This window comes from Episyrphus balteatus, chromosome 3 (assembly GCF_945859705.1).
Source record: "Episyrphus balteatus chromosome 3, idEpiBalt1.1, whole genome shotgun sequence".
Lineage (NCBI taxonomy): Eukaryota > Metazoa > Arthropoda > Insecta > Diptera > Syrphidae > Episyrphus > Episyrphus balteatus.
The window spans coordinates 64,271,813-64,292,772 of record NC_079136.1 but is presented as its reverse complement, the minus strand read 5'-3'; the positions used below and the strand labels follow the sequence as shown (position 1 = coordinate 64,292,772).

The window sequence follows — 20,960 nt, the reverse complement described above, 5'->3', positions numbered from 1 at the left end:
TTATTTTGTGTTTGTTTTCAAATAGGGTAATATGGGGGAAAATTGACATCAATTGAGAGCTTATATTTCCTGTAAATTTTAACTTATTAAAAATAAAGCTTAAAATTCTACCGAAAGAGGAAATAGAAACCAAACCAGTCAAAATGTCTTATAAATGGAGTGTATTTAATTGAAAGAACCGAGCTTTGACATTTGACTCGCACCGTCAGACACAAGAGTTTGAGCGATGGTGCTATAGTCCTTTGCCTAAAAACTTAATAGTCATTCCTCGCCCAGACATTTCCACCTACTCGTACAATATAACTGGAGCATTGGCAATTTGCCAGAGAAAATAAAATCCCACGAAATTGATGCTTGTTAAAAGTCAGAAGAAGCGATAAATAAAATAGCAAATGACTGCTTCCGAGATATGTTTTGAAAATTAATTAAAAACTTCCGTATATAGAAACAAAATTAAAATAACTACTTTTTCTAATATATAAATATTGCTATTGCTAGGTAATGTGAATAATGCGACTTGGTGTTGGTGTAGCTAAGTTAATTTATTGAGAATAGGTTTCGCTTCTGATAAAAATTTACTTCAACACATTATTAGAAGAACATAATTGGTTATTCTTACGTATTTATATTTTTAAGTTTTAATAACTTTTTAAATTGAACATACCTATACCATTGTGGATTTTAACTACATTTACTAGTATCCAACTAGGCATTTTGGGACAAGAGTCACTGGTTCCCAGTATTCTAATATCTATCACTTTTAAAACACAATATTATAATTCAGTCCTTTAGAAAAAAAAAACACCCTTTTCACCCATAATATGCTTTTGTTCTTTTTTTATTCTTAATGCCAATGACCATCAAAATATTTTAACCAATTATTTTTTTTTTATCAAACATTATTTTAACAGGATGTTTTGGTATTTGTTGCACAACGTTCTTTCTGCCTTAAAAAAACATCCTTTTATCCAAAATATTTCGATGCGCTCTATGTGCGTAAGGGTTTTGCTGCCAACAATTTTCAACAGTAAAAATGTTGTATGTACATTAGGGTGGTCCAATTTTTTGGTTTTTACATTTCCGTTGTTCCCCACTCAAAAATTGGTTGCATATGTGTTTTGTATTACACACGTGAAATTTCAGCTTTTTTGGTGAAGTGTAAGTGGGCGCTCAACAAGCTCAAAGTTTTTGCTCACATGCTGTTATAGCTGGGTCCTCATGCCTAGTAATTAACTCTTGTTTTGATTTATTAAGTGGATTAAGTTATGATGTGGTAAAGTTTCTCATAAAAAACCAATAGTTAAGTGATATTTTCACAGATAATAATTTTTGTTCATTTAAATTCGTCTGTAAGTATTTTTTGCTTAAAGTTAACAAAACAGAATTAATCAATGAAATACGAGCTAGTGACTCAAAACCAAAGAAACATGAAAATCATTTACATGGTTGTCGGGAACATGCGTGCTTATCATGTTTAAGCCAAATTCCAACCTCAAGCCAAGTCCTAATACAATATAATCAGATATTAAGGGTAAGGTAAGGGTAACAAAGTCTAATATTCCAAAGCTGATGAGCGCCCTCTTCCTTTTACTTTTGAGGGCTAAAACTTTCAGCATGTGTTGGTATTGATGTCTGAAGCAAAATAATGCGTGGGGAACTAATGAATTATATGGTTTATTTTTTTGCCTTATAACGTGGACCACACTAATGTACATATGTATGTAAATGTGCCTGGGTCAAAATTTAAATGCCCTGGTGTATTTTTTTTTTTAACACTTCCATTAAGTTTTGTGTTTGAAGTGCGTAAATTTTTAGTTGAAAGAGAATTATTATAAAAAACTAGACCCATATCTTATCAATCAATATGACTTTAAAAACTTAGTTACTTTCCATAAAATGTTTTAAAAATAAGAAGTTTTTCCAAATCGTAAACTGGTTATTTAATTGTCTACATTTTTTTTGAAATTACAACAAAAAAAAACCGCATTTTTAAAAAGTTTTTGAATAGTTTATTAGTAGTTTTTTTCCCAATATTTGTTGCATTATTTTTTTTTTTAAATTTAAAAAAAAAATGAGTCGTTTTAAGTTAAATTTTGAAACGCAGCTAGGCTTTCAAATCATGCAAAAACTGTTGAAAAGTTAAAAAAAAAGAACATAACTTATCTTACAATAAAGTAAAGTAAAGTATAGGTAACTCGAAAACTATTTCATGGATTTTTGTAATACAACCTTGCTTTTCTTGACAGTATCTAATAATAATATTATTAATATTTGTAAAATATTCGACAAGTTTTGATTTTTAGAGATACCGCTAATAATGATTTGGCCGAATACGAGTGTTAATTTTAATAAATAGGCCAAAATTGTTAATAATGATAAAAAAATTTTTTCGAATTTAAGCTTTTTTCATTTTTTGCATTTCCGAGAATATGTACTATGGTATACTAATGTAAATTTATGTTTACAAAATCAGAAAGAAGAGATTTAAATGAACAAATTACCCACCGATTTTTTGAAAAAAAACTGATATTTTGACACGTGAATTTTCGATTGAAAAGTAGGGTATTTTTTTGATATTAAGTCAAAATAAGGTTAAAAAATTAATATTTTAAATCAAATAAATTACTGTATATTTGAGACATAATAAGGTTGGTTTTCACCAAATTTTGTAGAAAAAAACATCTTATTGAAAAAGATAAAAATAAAAAACCAAAAACTCGGTTTTTTGAATTTTTCATATAAATTTTGAGGTTATGTGAAAAAAATGCATAAGTTGTAGATCTTTTTATTATCTACAACTTTGCCATACAACTTTTTTCCATAGAACTTGTAGTTTTGCCGGAAATCGAGATATACCATTTTTTACCATTAAAAGCTCAACCCACCCACTTCCCGAACTCGGCTCGCCCGTAATTTATTTTTCCTTTAATTTTTATCATATTCACCTCCTTTTCCAATGGGTTTCATCCTACTATGATTTTTTTCTTACTTTTTAATGTTTTTAAATTCTTCGGCACTGGTCTATTAGTGTATCGATGTCAATATTTGCTGGGTAAAAAAAAATAGGTTCACAAATTAAAGTTAGTTTCATTCATGGCTTTTGATTATAGAACAGGTAAAATAGTTCAAAAAAGCAATAAATAAAAATAGTGTTGTCCCCATGGAACTTGCCAAAAAGTCTGCTTTTGGAATAAGAATCAAAGATCAAAAGAGTATACAAATTGGATGAAAGGATAATTTTTTCGCTGTAAAAAGGCAAGGGGAGGAGATCACCAAAACGGTGAATCAAATTGTTTCTGAATCTAATGACATTGTTTTAAAAATGACGGGCCACCCTAATGAAATTTCGTAATAACATTGCACCTGAGATAGAAACCAAGAATAAAGTTACTTCATTAAATAGTTTTGAATGAAGGGGTGTCTTTTTGAAAGAGGGATTCAATTTCTAAAACAGCTCTTGCGATTTAAAATTGAAATTTTGATTTCTTTTTTATTATTCAAGCTTTGATAAATATTAATTTATTTTTTTTTTTCTTTAAATTTACAGAATGCCGTCTGCCGAACCAGAAGATGTTGCCCCAGCGCCACAAGTCCCCAAAACAGAATTGGAGGAACTCCAATTAAAAGCACAAAATGTTACCGATGATGTAAGTAGAAACTAAAAACACAAAAACCTACACACAATTCTTAAAAAAAATTACTACTTTTCTAATAAATATCTAATTTGCAAAAATTTACAGTCGTTGGAAAGTACCCGGCGTATGCTTGCTCTCTGTGAAGAGGTAAGTTTTAACATTTTCAAATTAACGAAAAAAAAAAAAAAAAAAAAACATTTTAATATATATATTTTTTAAACAAACACAATTAAAAATTAAAAACAAAAAAAAATTATATTTCTTTGGGCTTAAAGCAAATTAAAAAAATATAAAAAAGCAATTAATACCAGGCAATGACAATGCTGTGTATAAAAAAAAGTAATAATACAAAAATTAACGAATAAAAAATAACGTGTTATATTTAAAATGTTCCATTTAGCAATTTTTTTTTTTATTTAAACCAAAAAAAAAAATCAACTAAAATTGCAGCTGTTAACGTTAATTACCTGTTTTTGTACCTGATATATAGATTTATATAATATATACATTATATATATATATATTTTGTCTGTTTAGATAGAGTCAAATGATTTTTATATATATATATTCATTTAAGTAAATTTTTCAATTGCTGTGGACAGTGTAACGCAGTGTGTAGCAAAGAATCAAAACGAAAAGGTTTTTTTTTTTTTTAACTTACTTTTACTTTTTAATATATTTTTATTTAAGATTTTTAAGTTTTATTTTTATCTTTAAAATTTATATTTTGATCGATGGAAAGTGTTTTATTTTTATATTTTATTTATGTATTTAACCACAATTTTATCATATAAATAATTTTTTGTTTTTAGTTGTTTAGCATTGTATTTATAATTATTTTTAATTTTAAATTAAAAAAAAAAAAAATATAGAATTTAATTTTATTTATAAAAAAATTTTTACATATTAATTTTATATAAACAAGAAAAATAAATGGAATACGGTATATATTTTTTAATTTTTTTTTTTACATTTTTTTATTTAAATTTTTTATATTGGAAATGAAAAAAAAAATATAACAAATAATATGACTGTTCTCTATCCTCGTTCTAAACAAAAAAAAAAAAAAATAATTGTATGTGTTAATTTTCTTAACAAAAAAAAAAAAAACAACAATTTAAAACAAAAACAAATTGAAATGAACACATTTGCAAGAAACTACGTAGATTATAGAGCGCGCTATATACCAACTACATAAATATATATATAAAAAACTTCTACATAAAATATATATAAATATTTGAATTGCATGAATGTACAAAAGAATCCAGTAACAAACAATACAATACAACAGCAACATTTCCAACTGCAACCAACTCAACTCAAATCCAAAACAGCAACAACAACAAAAAGCAAGCAAAATATTAATAAATTAATATTATAAACAAAAGCTATAAAAAAAAACAAGCGAAAAATCCTTATATTAGTCGCGATGCCATCCATAAAAAAAAAACTCCCGAATGTATGCAACAAAATTGCGAATAAAAATTACAAAAAAAATAATATTATATATAATAGTACATATAATTTCTGAATGAAAATAGTCCTTGCATGTTCTGTTTTCACACTAAATCCTATATAATACATAATTAAACAATAATAATTGAGCACGTGCTGCTAAGTATATTTCTATATTTATATATATAAATATGTTTTCTATATTATTTTTCGTTGTTTTACTTTTAATCGATACATCCATTGACTTATCTTATATATTATATATCTCTCTCTCTCTTTTGTACAGAATAAAACAAAATAAAACTTTAAACCAAAAAAAAAAAAAAAAACATGGGATTTATTTCCGTTAAATCGAAATGAAACTTAATAATTAATAAACACAAAAATAAAACAAACAGTGTACCACAATTGACCAACTTTATACAAATTAAATATTTACTCGTATTTTTCGGAAACCATAATCTGTTGATGGGATTGACTTGTATATTATTAAAAAAAACATATAGCGAGCGTTTGATTTCTTCTTAAACTAAATTTCAGGAGAGCAAGTTTTTTTTTTAATGTTTTCATTGAATACAAAATATTATCAACTACACTAACTTAAAATATCTTCTTTAACTATAGGAAAAAAAAAAATTTGTTAAATAGAAATGTAATGAAAATATAGAACAAAACTAGGTTTCGTATAGATTTTTCAAAAATTTTTTTTTTGTGAGAACAATGTTTGATAAAAAATTTTTTTTCAACAAACATTTTTTGAACATTTTTGTGAACAAAACTAGTGAAACGTAGAAAAAAAATGAAAAATTAGAAATTTTTTAAAATCAAATCTTTCTGTGCGGACAGGAGTTATTTTACACTTACAGAAAACGAAATCCATTTTCTCTGTCTTACCGATGCACTAATTTTCCTTAAAATGGTTCTTTTGATAGATTCTTTACATACCTCGCCTACCTCGCCATTCGCCCTTACCAAACAAATCATGTCATTAGGCAACAAACTCTTATTGGCATTTTATTGTTAAATATTTTTGTATTTAAGTTTTACACCTCCCATTCATATTGGATAATTTTTATGTTAACCTAAAGTATTGGTCTTTGAAAAAAAAAACAGCTTTTTAAAAGTACGCCACTCCTTTTTCAATTGAAATGTTTTTAGGAAAAAGATTATTAAAAAGAAAAATACTTAAAAAAAAATCATTAGGTGTTCTGCTTAAGATGAATATACTTATTTTTCAAAGTTGAAAATATGGAACTGTAAGTGTAATTTCAATGAAAACAAAGCCAATGTATGTATTTTGTTTATTTATTCGTTAGAAAGATGAACTTATAAGGAATCAATTTAAATAAATAAAAATATTCTTATATTTCTTAAAAATCAAAAATTGAAATTTTTGTTAATGTTGGTTGTGAAAATATCAATTGCAAAAATGCATTTGAAATAAAAAAAAAATTATTGCAACTGAAAAAAATGTGCATTAAATAAAAATTTGTGTTGCAACTGAAAAATATTTGCATTAAAAAAAAATAGGTACTTGCTGCAAATAAAAAAAATTTGCATTAAAAAAAATTTTATTGCAACTGAAAAATATTTGCATTGAAAATAAAAATTTGTATTGCAAATAAAAATATTTTGCACTAAAGAAAAAAAATGTATTGCATTGAAAAAAAAATTAACACAAAATGTGTGCATTAAATATTTTTTTAAACATCCGCCGAATTTCTATTTCAACTATAATGTTGAAACTAATGTAAGGTCAAATACTCAAAATGATAAGAAATTCGACGAATATTGAAAAAACAATGTTAAATGCAAACATTTTGATTTGAATTTTTTTTTCAATGCAGAATCTTTTTTATTTGCAATAAAATTTTTTTATAATGCAAAATATTTTTATTGTAATACAAATTTTATTTTTAATGCAAATATTTTTCAGTTGCAATAACATTTTTTTTAATGCAATTTTTTTTATTTGCAAAATATTTTTTTTTTGATTGCAAATATTTTTCAGTTGCAATAATTATTTTTTTTAATGCAATTTTTTTTTATTTGCAATAAATATTTTTTTTAATTTATAATGAAAAACAAACGCATTCAAAAAAAAATATTTTCTTACTACCCTGACGCTGCTTTTGCATTAAAATTTTAATTGAAATTCGAATTAGAAAAATAGATACCTATTACCTACATTCTTTTACAATGATTTTTGGAACAAAATGGACATCATTTTCTAAAATGGGTACAAATGCAAATGTGATTGTTTTTATAGTTCAAAAATAACTTCAGCCACAAAATCGATCGACTACAGTCAAGTTAGACAAAAATTATTAACAAAACTTTCTTTGCATTTTATTGTTCATTGATGCCTACACGGACACACAGAGAATTTTTATGGGAAGTGGGGGCAAGACCGCCTATGGGAAAAGACGGTTTTCGTACTATGCTGTATGAAAAAAAGTAAAATTAGCAACGCTTGCAATATAAAATAGGTGCCCTTTGGTAAGATCGATCACGTCTGCAAGTTTTAGCAATTTCGGTTAAGACCCCGAAGAGTTACGGTAAATTTTGTGATTTTTCATTAAGTTGTTATCGTTCATGTGAAAAGTCAGTTGTATTTTTGACACTGAAATAATTAAAATTTTTAACTTTTCCCTTTTTTTATAGTAGAAAGTGAGTATTTAAAAGTATTTTCTGCGAAAGAAGGAGTCATAAAGATAAACTAAAAAAAAAAATAATACAGAACATCAAATATGATATGACTGGGGCAAGACCGCCCATAGGGGAAATTGAAAGCTCTGGTAGCTTAAACAAAGTGAAAAAAGAAGTTTACCGTTAAATCTTCCAAAAAGCTTAGCAACTGACTACAAACAATACCTACTGTAATTGATGATTCTGATGAAGATGACTTTGCAGATTGTATTTGTACCTACCTTCTTTCTGCAACTTTTTTCTTGATCCAATTCAAAGTATTGTTGGATTAAGTGCAAAATGTGTACCAAATGGTACCAAAAAGCTTCTGCTGGAGTCAGAACTAATGAAAATATAGCATAATTGTGTTATTATTACAAATAGGCTGCATTTAAAACAATAGAAACGGTCTTTCTACCAACAAAATTTGATAGGGCGGTCTTACCCCCATGTGGGGGCAAGACGGTTTTTTGTTGGATGCTTTTTCAAAACGTATTATATTTCGTTCAGTATTTTTTATTTTTACTTGCGATATACACTCCTTTTCATCAGAATAGGTACACAACTTTTCAAATGTTCAGTATTCGTTTTTTCCTCACAGTGTACGAAAAATAATAATATTTTGATGTCAAGTCATTGCTTAAGATGTTAGCAGAATCAGCAAGAAAAATATTTCAAAACGTATGGTTATTTTTTTTGTTTCTCTATGCCAATCATTTCACATCGAAAAACTGAGTAATTTTTTTGTTTCATCAGAATAGGTACACATAGAGAATGATGTGAAAGTGGTCCATGAAATGTATTTAAACCAAGTTCTTCTTAAAAATGTATTTTACCTATTTTATTTTTTGTATAGTGGCGTTTTTATTCATAAAAAAATACCAAAACTCCTGGAATTGCATTGTTAAATCTCTTTATGCAATAAATCTGAATCTCTTCTCTAAATTGTTAAATGGTGGGTTAGGAAATATTTTTGTCTTAAAATCGTCTATCACAAATTTTATCAGTACGGGCTAGCCATTTCCAAACATTTTCAACAAGGTTCAGGGTTGTTTTCTATGGTAAATACTGAAGTACTTCCTAAATTTGCACTTCCTCCCAATACTTTACAGAGCATTTTTTGTGGTAGGAGGCGTGGTCCTGTTGAAAAATTTAGTATATTGGTTCACAAATACTAAAAAATTAAGGAAAAGTTTCTTGAATATGGATTTACAAATAATTGTGACCATTCTTCACGTTTGAAATTCATTATTTGTATTATCGTAGAAGATCACTTTCTTCCATGACTTAACACTTCTTTTTTAACAATGAAGTTGGTCTCAAAATGGTTTCTCCTTTCGCAGAATGTTAAACTGATAGTTTAACTCACCAAGGACATCAAAATTAAATGTTCGTTGATCCAAAAATAACAAGAAATACCACTCAACTTTTCATGTGGTAAGGGATTTCAAAAACCTTAAACGCATAGAATTCTGTTCTTGGTGTAGTAATGATGTCTTTTCAAAATTCAGCAATTTTAGAAGATTCTGACTAATGACCATTCTATTTACTGTCCTAAAATTACAAATAACAACTGTTTTTCACTTTTATTCTTGTCGTTAATCCACCAAAACTGGTAGCACATGTAAAAATTTACTCGTCTTAGAGTGTTTTTTTGCATTTTTTTTTACCACCATTAATTTTTTTTAACCCCAGAATGTTTGTATCTGAAGTCTGGATAGAGCATATTCACAATTCGTAATTTATTTTAATCATACCAGTACTGGTGGATCCTTCATTGTTTGTTTTTTTTCTTAAGGTGTTTTCGGCAAAATTTAGCGATTTTAATCCACCCATGTTTTTCAAAATGGTAGTATGATTATTAAATTACGCTTAGGAAAGTCCAGTTATTTGTTTTAATGGTAAATTTGCTCGAAATCCACAAAAACATTAAAGATAACACGGGTGTACCTATTCTGATGAAGAAAAAAATAAGTTAATTTTTCCTCAAAAAATACTTAACAAGAAAAACAATTGAAAAGTTATGGTCCATTTTGAAATAATTTTAGCCGTTGCTTTTCCTAACATCATAAACTAACAAAAAACAATAAAACCTTGTTAGGTCACGCACCACTATTGGGGACAAACGATTAATGAACATTTGAAAAGATGTGTACCTATTCTGATGAAAAGGAGTGTAGGTACTATAGGGCAAGTTTAGGATTCGTAAAAAAAATCGAACTCGAGATAACAATTTTACATGACATTACGATGATGGAGAATGCCAAAAAAGTGGGTCCGGCAATTCTGTCTGTCTGTCTGTCTGTCTGTCTGTGTGTCTGTCTCTATCTGGAGCTGCAGCCTAAACGAGTGAAGTGATTTTCTTCAAACTTAGTAGTTAGCAGTTTTTGGTGATTCCCTAGAGGGAAATTGAAATTTTTTTTTTATGACCAAAACTAACGGTACCTGCCATATAACGGAAATAGAAAAGGTAATTTTTTTCAAAAACGGCTCTAACGATTTTGATTAAAATTTTTGTGTGTAGTACTACACATAAGGTCCAACTTTTTAAATAAAAAAAATATTTTTTGTACCGTTATTAACGGTACCTGTCATAGAACGGTTTTTTTCGTTTCTGAATATCTCGTACAAAATTAACCCGATTTAAATGAAAATTTTTATACAAAAGTGTGCAAGTAAAGATAATATTAAAATTTTAGAAAATTTTCAAAAAACGCATTTTTGGTTTTTTAAAAAATATTTCAAAATTTTTTTTTGAAAAATCAATTTTTTGAAAACGGATCAATGAAAAATTTTGAAATTTAGTTTTTATGTGTAAATTAATTATTTCTTCAAAATGGCATACCAACTTTTTTTTTGAAAAATGTTAAAAAAATTGTATATATAAAAAATTATTTTTTTAAAAAACGGCTCCTACAATTTTCAAATTTTTTTTTCTAAAAATACCTTTTTATACGAGAAATGAAATGGCATATTTGTTTTTTTTTTTTAAGATATTTTAAAACGGAGTTTTATTAATTATAAAAACAGATTTAATTTTTTTATACTACTTATGAAATTTCTTCAAAATATCAAATTTTAAATTTCTTGAATAAAAAGCTTTAACATTATAGTTACTTTAAGCATAAGAGCAAGTACGTGCGACCCCAGTCGTGCAATTTATTTTTATAATTCTGCAAAAAAATATTAAACTTAATGAAGAAAAACTTCATTCTATTTAAAAGATGTTTTTTATTGGTTCTTAAGACAGCCAAACACTAAGTGGGCGGTCTTGCCCCCACTTCCCCGTATATATAGTCAAATTGACGTTTCCTCCCGCGCTTCTCATCTATAGGGAACAAAATTCAAAAATTTTGAAAAAGGAGAAGAAGCAATAATCTTTTCAAAATTTCAGTTTTATAGTTTTAACATTAAAGATGTTATGAAGGCTTATCAAAAATGATAAAGGGCCCAGAAATTTCTTCAGGAGAGCAGTGGGTCAAAAGTCCATAGTTGGAACGAAAACATTTATATAAACTAATCAACAGAAAATCATATTTTGTAAACCAAATTCAAAAATTTTATATAAATAATTTATTTTAAGAGTACCACCTACTGTTCGAAAAAACTTAAATTTTTGATTTTTGAGTAGGTTACATTAAATCAAATAATATATTTTTTTAGATAACTCTTTGCAAAGAGCAACAAAATCTACAAATTTTCGCTTAACTGCTTTTCGATAACACTTACAGTTAAGAGTCCTAACTGCTATTTTAAATTTTTAAAATAGGAATATTTTCTAAATTTTCTTCTTTAGATCACATGCAAAATTGTACCTACTTGGCTACGACATATGTATGTCATAATCTTTTTTTCCGTTTGATTGGCATCCTCTTACTAAAAAGTTCACAACAACTGATACCTTTTGTGTAAAATGAAAGTGACAACTTACTAAAATTGAATGTTTTGGTGATATCGGATACCATCCATTTAACATTAAACAAGCCTTTTTCTACAACTTTTCGCGACCTATAGTTAATATCTACATTTTTTTTTTATAATGAACTTGAACTGAAAGAGCAACTGTTTTCAACCCATTCGCGCGTATCATTTTAAATAGCAGTTTTCGTATCATCAATTCTCAACACCCCTATAAAAGTATGTATATTGCCTGTTGCTTCACCTTTAAACAAAAAAATTAAAAAAAAAAAACAACAACAAAAATAGAGACAACGCCCCTTGTTATGGTGCAGAAAGATAATAGCTTAACGGAAGGTTAGTAACAAAAACGGAAGGTTATAGTATATAGAAAATCACAATGTCAATGGTATATATATTTTCTTTGTTAATTGACCTTGTTTCTGTCAGGGTTCAGACGTGACTTTTTTGTTATTTTTTGAACCCATTTACCGCACATATGTCATATCAGTGGCCTAGAATAAAGCCAACAATTATAGTTTAACCTTCTTTCAAGACAAGAGTATGTCAATCCTTTTTTTATCCGAATCCAAATATAGAAAAAGAGATGACAGTGTGTGTGTTATTGAAGGAAGTTCAAGTGGACCTTCAACTTTGAAATTCCAAATCTAAATTTATAATTTTTTTTTTCTTAGCTTTTTTTTATTTCTCTTTTACTCAAAAGAAACTTCAAACAAGGTTAGAACCTAGAGCTTTTTATGAATTACTTATAAATTGTGACAAAGCAAAAGGATATAGTGAGGTTGATTGAGCTAAATCTTTAATTTATTTTAAATGGTGTGTTGTCAGTTAAACTGTGCATAATTAATGCAACGACCAAACGACACCCCTAGATAAAAAGAGTGTTAACTTCTATTGAAAGTAAACAGAAGACAGAGAACTTATTGGAGCTTATTTTGACTGTGAGGGCGTAAATGTAATGATGGTTGTAAAATTGTACTGGCACTCAGAAAAACAACTAGCGATAGGGATGAATGAAACAATTTTCTATTTATACAATCAAGTGAAACAGAATTTTATATTTGAAATTATTCTTCTGGGAAATTAAACAAACCGTTTTTGTTGTCTACTTGGCTGGTCTATTTTTCATGAATTATTAATTTCGAATCAGACATTGAAATGTCAATAAAAGTACACATAGATGATAGAGATATGAAACTAGGCGTCAGTGTTCTCAGAAATAATAAAATGAAAAACAGTATGAGTTTCTATTTTATTTTTGAAGCACGTGCTTGATTCTTAAATAGAAATTTGTTTCTTTTTTTTTTTCATTTTATGAGTTACTCATGATAGTAAAGAGGATTAAATAAAAAAAAAAGTTGAAGAGCCATAAATATAAAGCACTGAAAACTTCAAAATTATTGAAACTGTTTCCATGGCATTCTTTTACAATACTTACCGAAATCAATGTATTAAATATAATAAGGTCAGGACTATTTTTTACAACGTTCCAGACATTGATGATATGGTGTAAGATCTTGAAATGTAAACCATGTTCTTGGGGTGGTAACTTTCAGAAATCCTTTCTTTTTGGAACGTTCAAGAACCATTAAGCCTTTATTTTTCTCACAAATGATTTCAATGACTTGTTTGAAGAAATAAACAATATAATCAAATTTTATTGACTGCGACTTATAAAAAGAAGTTGCTTGGAAATAGCTTGTCTAGCAGACGTCATTTAATTTAATTACATTTTTTCTAATGTCGTTTTCGATTGGACGTCCAGAAGCGTCCGGAAGCGTTTGGAAGTCTTCTGAAACCGTTTTATTGAATAAAAAATGACAGCAAGAACGCTTCTCAGAAGAGAAATTCTCTTCTCGATTTAAAATCAGAATCAAATCCAGAAGCACTAATACATGAATATTTAAAAGTCAAAATAATCACTCAATCACTAGTTTTTTTTGTTTTTCATTCAAAATGTTATTTTTTTCTGTAATTAAACAAATAAACGCATTATATACTTACTTAAAATATTCTGCAAACCAATTGTCCCATTTATTAGCTGAATATTACCGTTTTTGAAAATTAATTTTTAATATTTCATTTGAAGGAAAAAAAAAATTAATTTATATTTGACATTCAAAATTTCACAGAATAACTAACACAAACACAAAAAACAGAATTGAGTGGAAGTGATTCAAACTGTTTTATTGGATTTCAGAATGAGTGAATCCTTGAGTGATTCCAATCGAAAACGACATAAGCTTTCAGAAAATTAAAAAAATATTAAAATTTCACTCAACTCAAAAAATTAGGGACTAGATAGACCAAACTCATAGGTGTATATTTAAAAGGCTTAAAGCTAGGGTTGCCAGATATATTTTGACGAAACTAGTAATCGAGATGTAAAATCCCGGACTTTCCCGGACAAATAAGGACACAAAAAAGAGTAAAAATCTAGGACAAAAGGAATGCATATTTTTATAAAAACAAAAAAAAAGCGGAACAATCTTTTCAAAATTTAACTAAAAATCACATTTTTAACCCTTGTTCCCGTAGCATTTTTTTCTTATTTTTTTTTCAAAAAAAAAAAAAAAAAAATTAAAGTAAAAATTTTAGCTAATATTACAAAAGTTGGCATGTACATAGTTACAGTAAAAAAAAAATTTAAAATTCCATTAAAATCCAATTGCTCAAAATTTTAAACGATTAAGAGCCAATTTTTCAATCTTCTAATAAACAGTCAGTTAACGGTTCGAACGAAAAAAATTATTAGGCTCATAAACAATCAGATAAAAACATTGAATTTTTCAATCAAGAATAATTTATTCTACAGAATAACAAAAAAAAAAATTGTCAAATTCAAAAATATTTAAAATTAAACGTCATTTTTATTCATGATTGTTTTTGTTTTCTTGTGTTCCACTGTATTTTTTTCAAAATTCTTTCAAAACAGCTTTGACAACTGACACAATATTTTTGTTGAGATTATTCCTTAGAATAATTTTTATTCGTCTCTGAAAGAAGCAGATAGTTTTATTCTAAGGAATAAGCTATATCTGCTTGTTGAAAAATTGATTTTTTCTCTATCCTTAGAAATAAGTACTAAATGACTGTTTAACTGACTATTGAAAAGTTGGCCCTTAGTTAAATGCTAATAGAATTTTTAGTAAGTTACTATTTAAGTTAAGAAATGGTCTTTTTGACTTAGCAATTTACTTAAGCGGCCTTATATTTTTCTTAATCGTTTTAAATTTTGCATCTTCAGTCTTACAATAAGGTACCTACTGTAATAAATAATAAAATTTAAATAAATTATTAAAATAAATTTTTGTTGGTCAGATACTAACCAGTATCTCATACGCACATTTTTGAGTTTTGATTATATTGGAACAGAACACAAAAAAGAATTGAGCAGATAATAGACCAACATAAAAACGCCTCGCTTTTAATGAACTCAATTCGTTTTTTTTAATAAGGAATGAATTAAGAGTAGCATACAAGAAGTGAGATTTTTAAAGGCTTCACAAGAGTACAAGAGTCCCGGACAATTGATAGAAACTATCCCGGACGTCCCCCAAACTGCCAAAAAAGAGTAATGTCCGGGAAAACCCGGACGCATGGCAACCCTAGCTTAAACCCAATTTCTTACCACCTGATCATTCTTTTTAGCGCAGTTATTCACAAAAATGCATTTTGGGATATTTTGCTTCTAAACAAATATCTTAGTGCCAGTTTGTCGTAGACAAAAAAATGAACATACAATGTCTTCCTTATAATATTGTGTATCGTTTAAATCAAATGTAATTGCACTATATTAAAGTTAGTAAATATAAAATGTCAGCCAGTTGTAGTCAAATTCTAGTTGTTAAAAATCACATTTTCGTTATTATTTCGAAAAAAAAACCTATTTTGTAGTCTTTATCAATAACCGAATTGTCTAGATCAGACATGTCAAACTCAATGGTTATTAGGGGCTATAATAGCGAGATCTTAATTATTATGGGCCGCAAAATAGAATTCTTATAAACAGATTTATAAAAATTAAAAGAATTGTAACAATAATGTTTTCTTTCTGATACCTATAGAATCTCTTCTTTATTATCTTTTTTTTTCAACAGACAAGGTGTAGTTAGACTGGATCTTTTTTCTCTTAATAATCAAAATATCTGTTCGCATCGGAAGGTTGCGTTTTAAACTGCCCCAAATCTGACCGAAAAAGACTTATAAAATTCGGTCATATCCACTTCATAAAAATTTGGAGCTTACTTTGGAGTCACACTAAAAATCGCATGTCTCCATTTTCATATCATTCGACACTTACCTACTTAGGCCCATTTGCTGAAACGAAACTTAAATATTTATGTGAAACATAAACCCTTAAGTTCTACACAGCCGTTTGCACGAACTTCAAATTGAGTCATAAATTCCTCTAAGTTTAACATAACTTAGGGGGAAGAAATAGTAGAACATAAGTAGTTTACGTTCTACTTAAGCATATTTATTTGGTAAAAAAGGGAGAATCCAGCTCAATAAATGATGCCATGGTACAAAAGTTGAGAAAAATTAAATAAAATAATATCAGTTAACTTACTTTTATAAATAGTGACCATCTGCAAACGCAAAAATTCACTGAACAAAATTTTAAGGGAATGTTAACCCTTTTTTTGTTTTATTCTCAATTTTAGTTTTGACGCACACATACATTCACAAAACACATACACATTCACTAAAATTAAGCCATTTATTAAACTTAACACCAATTTTGTTAGACTTTCACTAATTTCACCATATTCTATTAATTTAAAGGCATTTTTCACGATATTTTTGATAAATTTTCTCAAAAAACAAATAAAACTAACTGACGTTTTTATCGATTTGACAAATTTATTTGAAGTTCTCAGCGATTTCTCGCATGAAAGTAAATCATTGCTAGGTTGAAAATAAATATTTTTTAGCAACGTAGAATAAACTAAGTAAAACATAAGAGATATGTTTGACCTAACTAAGGTTAGAATTTATGACTAGTATGAGCAAATGGGCCTTACTTACTTAGGGTGACCTAATTCTATGAAAAAAAATCAAAGAATGCCATACCTAGGGCATTTATGATTTAACCTACCGTTGGGTTAAATACATTTAATATTCATTTGTTCATTAAAAAAAAAAAACAAGTGAATGTTCGTTGAACAGTAAATATAAATTATAAGCCTGGTACGCAGATCGAGATAAAATTTAAGAAATTTCGAATTCTAATTGGTCAAAACAAACTCATAATAAGATATATTTTAGCCCCCATACAAACTTTCGAAAAAATTTAGCCGAGCTAAAATGTATCTGAGCATTTTATCGATAATTTGTACGGGACCTTAAATTTAGCCCGGATCTGTGTACCAGGCTTTAAGCTCAAAATGATCAAAAATGTTGAGGCCCGCAAAGTTATTCGTAGTGGGCCGCAGTTTTTTTAGCCGTAATTGTAGTTTTCTCTATAATTCTTATAATTTGGTTTAATGCGCTTTTGAACTTCCTCATAGTGATGACTGATGAGTTTTTGCTCTAACATTTATCCAAGCATGTCCTGGGATAGACTTTATGGGTTTAAAGGGAAAAAAAGCACGTTAAAGTGTAAAAATAGATCTTCTTAAGACAATACAAAAGACTTTATACGATTGTGGGAACAAGTGTTATTTTGCATTATAAGATAATTGTGCATTTACTTTGGTTAACCGGTATACAGAAAAATTGTTTTTAAAAAAACCCTTCACTTAGGTAGGTACTACCTAATTTTTAGAAAAAAATTACAATTTTCATATTTTGTGCGGTGAAGCTTCGGTAAGGTTTCTCCGGATTGAAAGAAGAACGTTATACAATTATATCTTTTACAATAATGTCTGTACAAGGGCTTAAAGAAGCAAAAAAGAGTCTTACCTATAAAATAATGTTTTCTGAGTTTGTACCACTTCGCAAAATTACAAAAAATAATAACCGTTAATATCTATACAACAACGAAATTGACAGTTGATTTTAACTGGATAAACACTGTTCTACACTGAGGGAAAAAATAAATTGAAGTTGAAAAGTCTTTGTATTAAAGATGAACTACTTTGATTTATGTTGTTTTAGAATAGGTACGTTGATTTTATTTTTAAAGCAAAATCATTCCGAATAATAGTTAAATCAATGTGGTTTTCATTGATTTACTATGTTTTACGGTGGCTTTTCCCTCAGTGTATCAACTTTTATAGTGTTACCGATTTTTTTTTTTTGTAAAATACTTCAACTACCTCTTTTTATCGAAATGGTAACGGAGTTACGAATAACAGAGTTACGCGCGACAGAGTTACGGCCGTCAAAGTTACGCGAAACCGAAGTTACGAAAAACTAGAGTTACGAATTCTAAAGTTATGTTAAGCTATGACATGTGATTTTTGGGTTGGCAACAATTGCGAGGAACGATATGGCATTATGGAAACATAAATAAGAGAATATCGATTCTCATTGGTTATTTTAATAGATTTTAACGAAAATGGGTGTGGTTTAATCTTTTTATGCAAAAAACAACCCCATTCCTTGTTCATTTATTTGACACAGGATAGGTTAAAAATCAAACAAAAACCCCCACCTATTAAAAGAATTCTAATATAAGTATATATTTGCCATATGGGCAGGTCTTTTGTGTCATATTTATGTACCTGCCCAACTATCAGAATTTTATGTTTTTTTTTTTTTTGGTTCGTTAGAAGATTGTCACCCCAATTGCTATTGTCAACCATAGTTGATGTATATTAAAATTTAATAATTGAGTTTAAAAAGACAACGAATTTCAGTATTTATCATCAATTAATACCTGACAATTGCAATAAGGATGACCTATCCAATCAAAATTTTACAAGATTAAATAACACCCATTTTCGCTTTACTCATTTAGTTCTGACCAATGAGAAAAATGTTAATCTCTTGTTTGTATTTCCATAATTCCATATCGTTCCTCGCAATTGTTGCCAGCCCAAAAATCACATGTCATAGCTTAACATAACTTTAGAATTCGTAACTCTAGTTTTTCGTAACTTCGGTTTCGCGTAACTTTGACGCTCGTAACTCTGTTGCCCGTAACTCTGGTATTCGTAACTTCGTCGGTTTCCCCTTTTTATCGAATATTTTGTAGAAAAGTATAAAATCAGTGAATTAAAACTTGGAGAATGTATTTTGTATTGAGAAAATTTTGAGTACCTATGAGTATTGCAATAGTTATAAAATTTTGAAAATGTTAATGTCGTACATTTTCAAAATTTTATAATTCCATCCATCTGTTAAACAAAATTAATTTTGTAAAGCTTCGTAAACATTCATTTTAAGATCTTACAAAATTGCTTTGGTTCATCTTACTTCATTAAGCTTACTAAATGAAGTCCTACCATCGCTCAGTTCCCAACAACACGAAATTAGAACTTCTACAAGAAAACTGGTTCTGAGTAAAGGTAAAAGAAGTCTTAAAGATGCCTTAAAACTGTTGTTAGTTGGGAATCGAAGAAGTTTGGGTCCTTGAATGGGGCTTATTGATCTATTTTAACTAAACTAGCAACAATATTGTTTAAGAGGTTCTCAGTTTTTCGGAATTTTCTGTAATTGACAAATTTAGACATTTTTAAACATACCTAGTGTTTTTTTCTATCTAGCTCTAAAAAAATTCCTTATAAGACTTTACTAAAGAAATGACAACAACAAGGGTAAGAAATTTGATAGAAAGAACATATCTTGCAGGGACGAATTAAGAATGTCGTAGCACCTTTTTTTGTACGAGTTTCAATTTTCGGAAGCAACTCTCACACAATCCCTTCCAAACAAATGCTTTTAACTAGCCAAGTTCAATGTTCTTGATTGTTTGGTTAGTTCGAATTAACTTAGGTTCAACATGATGACATTCATTATATCCAAATACATGACATATCCTAGCCCTTAAGGGACTTAATTATAATATAGTTAGTAGTTAAGAAGAAATCAAACACCTCAAATTACAGTGTCTACATCACAAATATTTGCCTTCATCGTACAACAATGCATGCTTAACATTGTAATCGACTACACATACAAACCGAACAACAAAACAACACCTAGCTAATATAGCTCCTTTGAAACGTATAATCAAAATCAAATTTGATGATAGCAACAACCCAAAACAAAAAATACTCTATACTACTCGAAAAAGAATAATAAAATAAATAACTGCAACATAAAACTTTTAAACAATTTTTTTGTTTACAATAAATCTACGAAAATAATAATATATTAATTCTTGATATATCTTTCTACTAAATATATATTAATCCATGCGTGTTTTGATGCATCTCCCGTTCGATGTTGTAAACAGTTTTTTTTTGGTTTTTTTTTTTTTTTAATTTCTTTCTGTCAACTAAGTTTTATATTGTATATTTGTGTGTTAATTTTTTTAGTTTTAGTATATTTTTTTATTAAATTTATAATTTTTTTGTTAGTAATATTAAATAAAATTGACAAAATATCGTTGCCTGGCAATTGTCCTTCGATCTCTTTTTAGTTTTTCTTTTTTTGTATTAAATTTTTTAATTTAATTTTTTTCGCAATGGGTCTATGTGTGCTGTAAATCGATTTCTATATAATATTTGTATATTATCTATATAATGTAATACTCATATATTTGTTTTTTTGATGTTTTGTATAAAATATTTTTTTTTTTATTACAATTATATATATTTTTATCTTTACAAAAAAAAAAAAACAAGAAAAAAAAACAAACAAACTTTTTGTCGTTTTATTGAAAGTATCTATTAATTAGTAATTATGTTGTTAATTTATATAAAAAGGACATTGTAAATGGCGATTTAATGGTGTCCTTTGAAAATGTTCATCACAATTTCTGGTTTGACACCTTTATAAAAAGGTTAGTCATTCATATTTTATAAATAATAATTACAGGTGAAATAAAATTACATTAAATCCTTATCGACGAAGGGCAACACAACACACTACAACAACAGACAAAAGACCACGACTACAACAATAAGGACGACAACGACAACATCGCCACGAGGTCTTGTTTACATTATTGATTTTAATTTTCATGGGCGTAATGAATATGTCCTATTTTTAGAAACATAATACATACCGTTATGTTGCATTAGGGTATTGATTAGATAGTCTTTGATGTCTTTTAAAAAGACTCTATTCGCGTTGTACTATATACAAATAAAGAAAACATTGTATAATACAAAAAAAAAAATTAGGTAAAATAGCACAACATTTTTT

The 20,960-nt window shown here is 27.8% G+C and overlaps 1 protein-coding gene across 5 annotated transcripts in view; it reads left to right on the top strand.

The window, feature by feature from the left end:
- Positions 1–20,960, top strand: part of LOC129916977 (synaptosomal-associated protein 25) — a 93,849-nt gene that overhangs the window by 47,621 nt on the left and 25,268 nt on the right. For all 5 annotated transcript variants that reach the window (XM_055997264.1, XM_055997265.1, XM_055997263.1 and 2 more), the window contains exons 2-3: positions 3,548–3,647; positions 3,741–3,782. In XM_055997264.1, the coding sequence (XP_055853239.1) occupies positions 3,548–3,647; positions 3,741–3,782 (142 nt within the window). The remainder of the gene's footprint in view (positions 1–3,547; positions 3,648–3,740; positions 3,783–20,960) is intronic.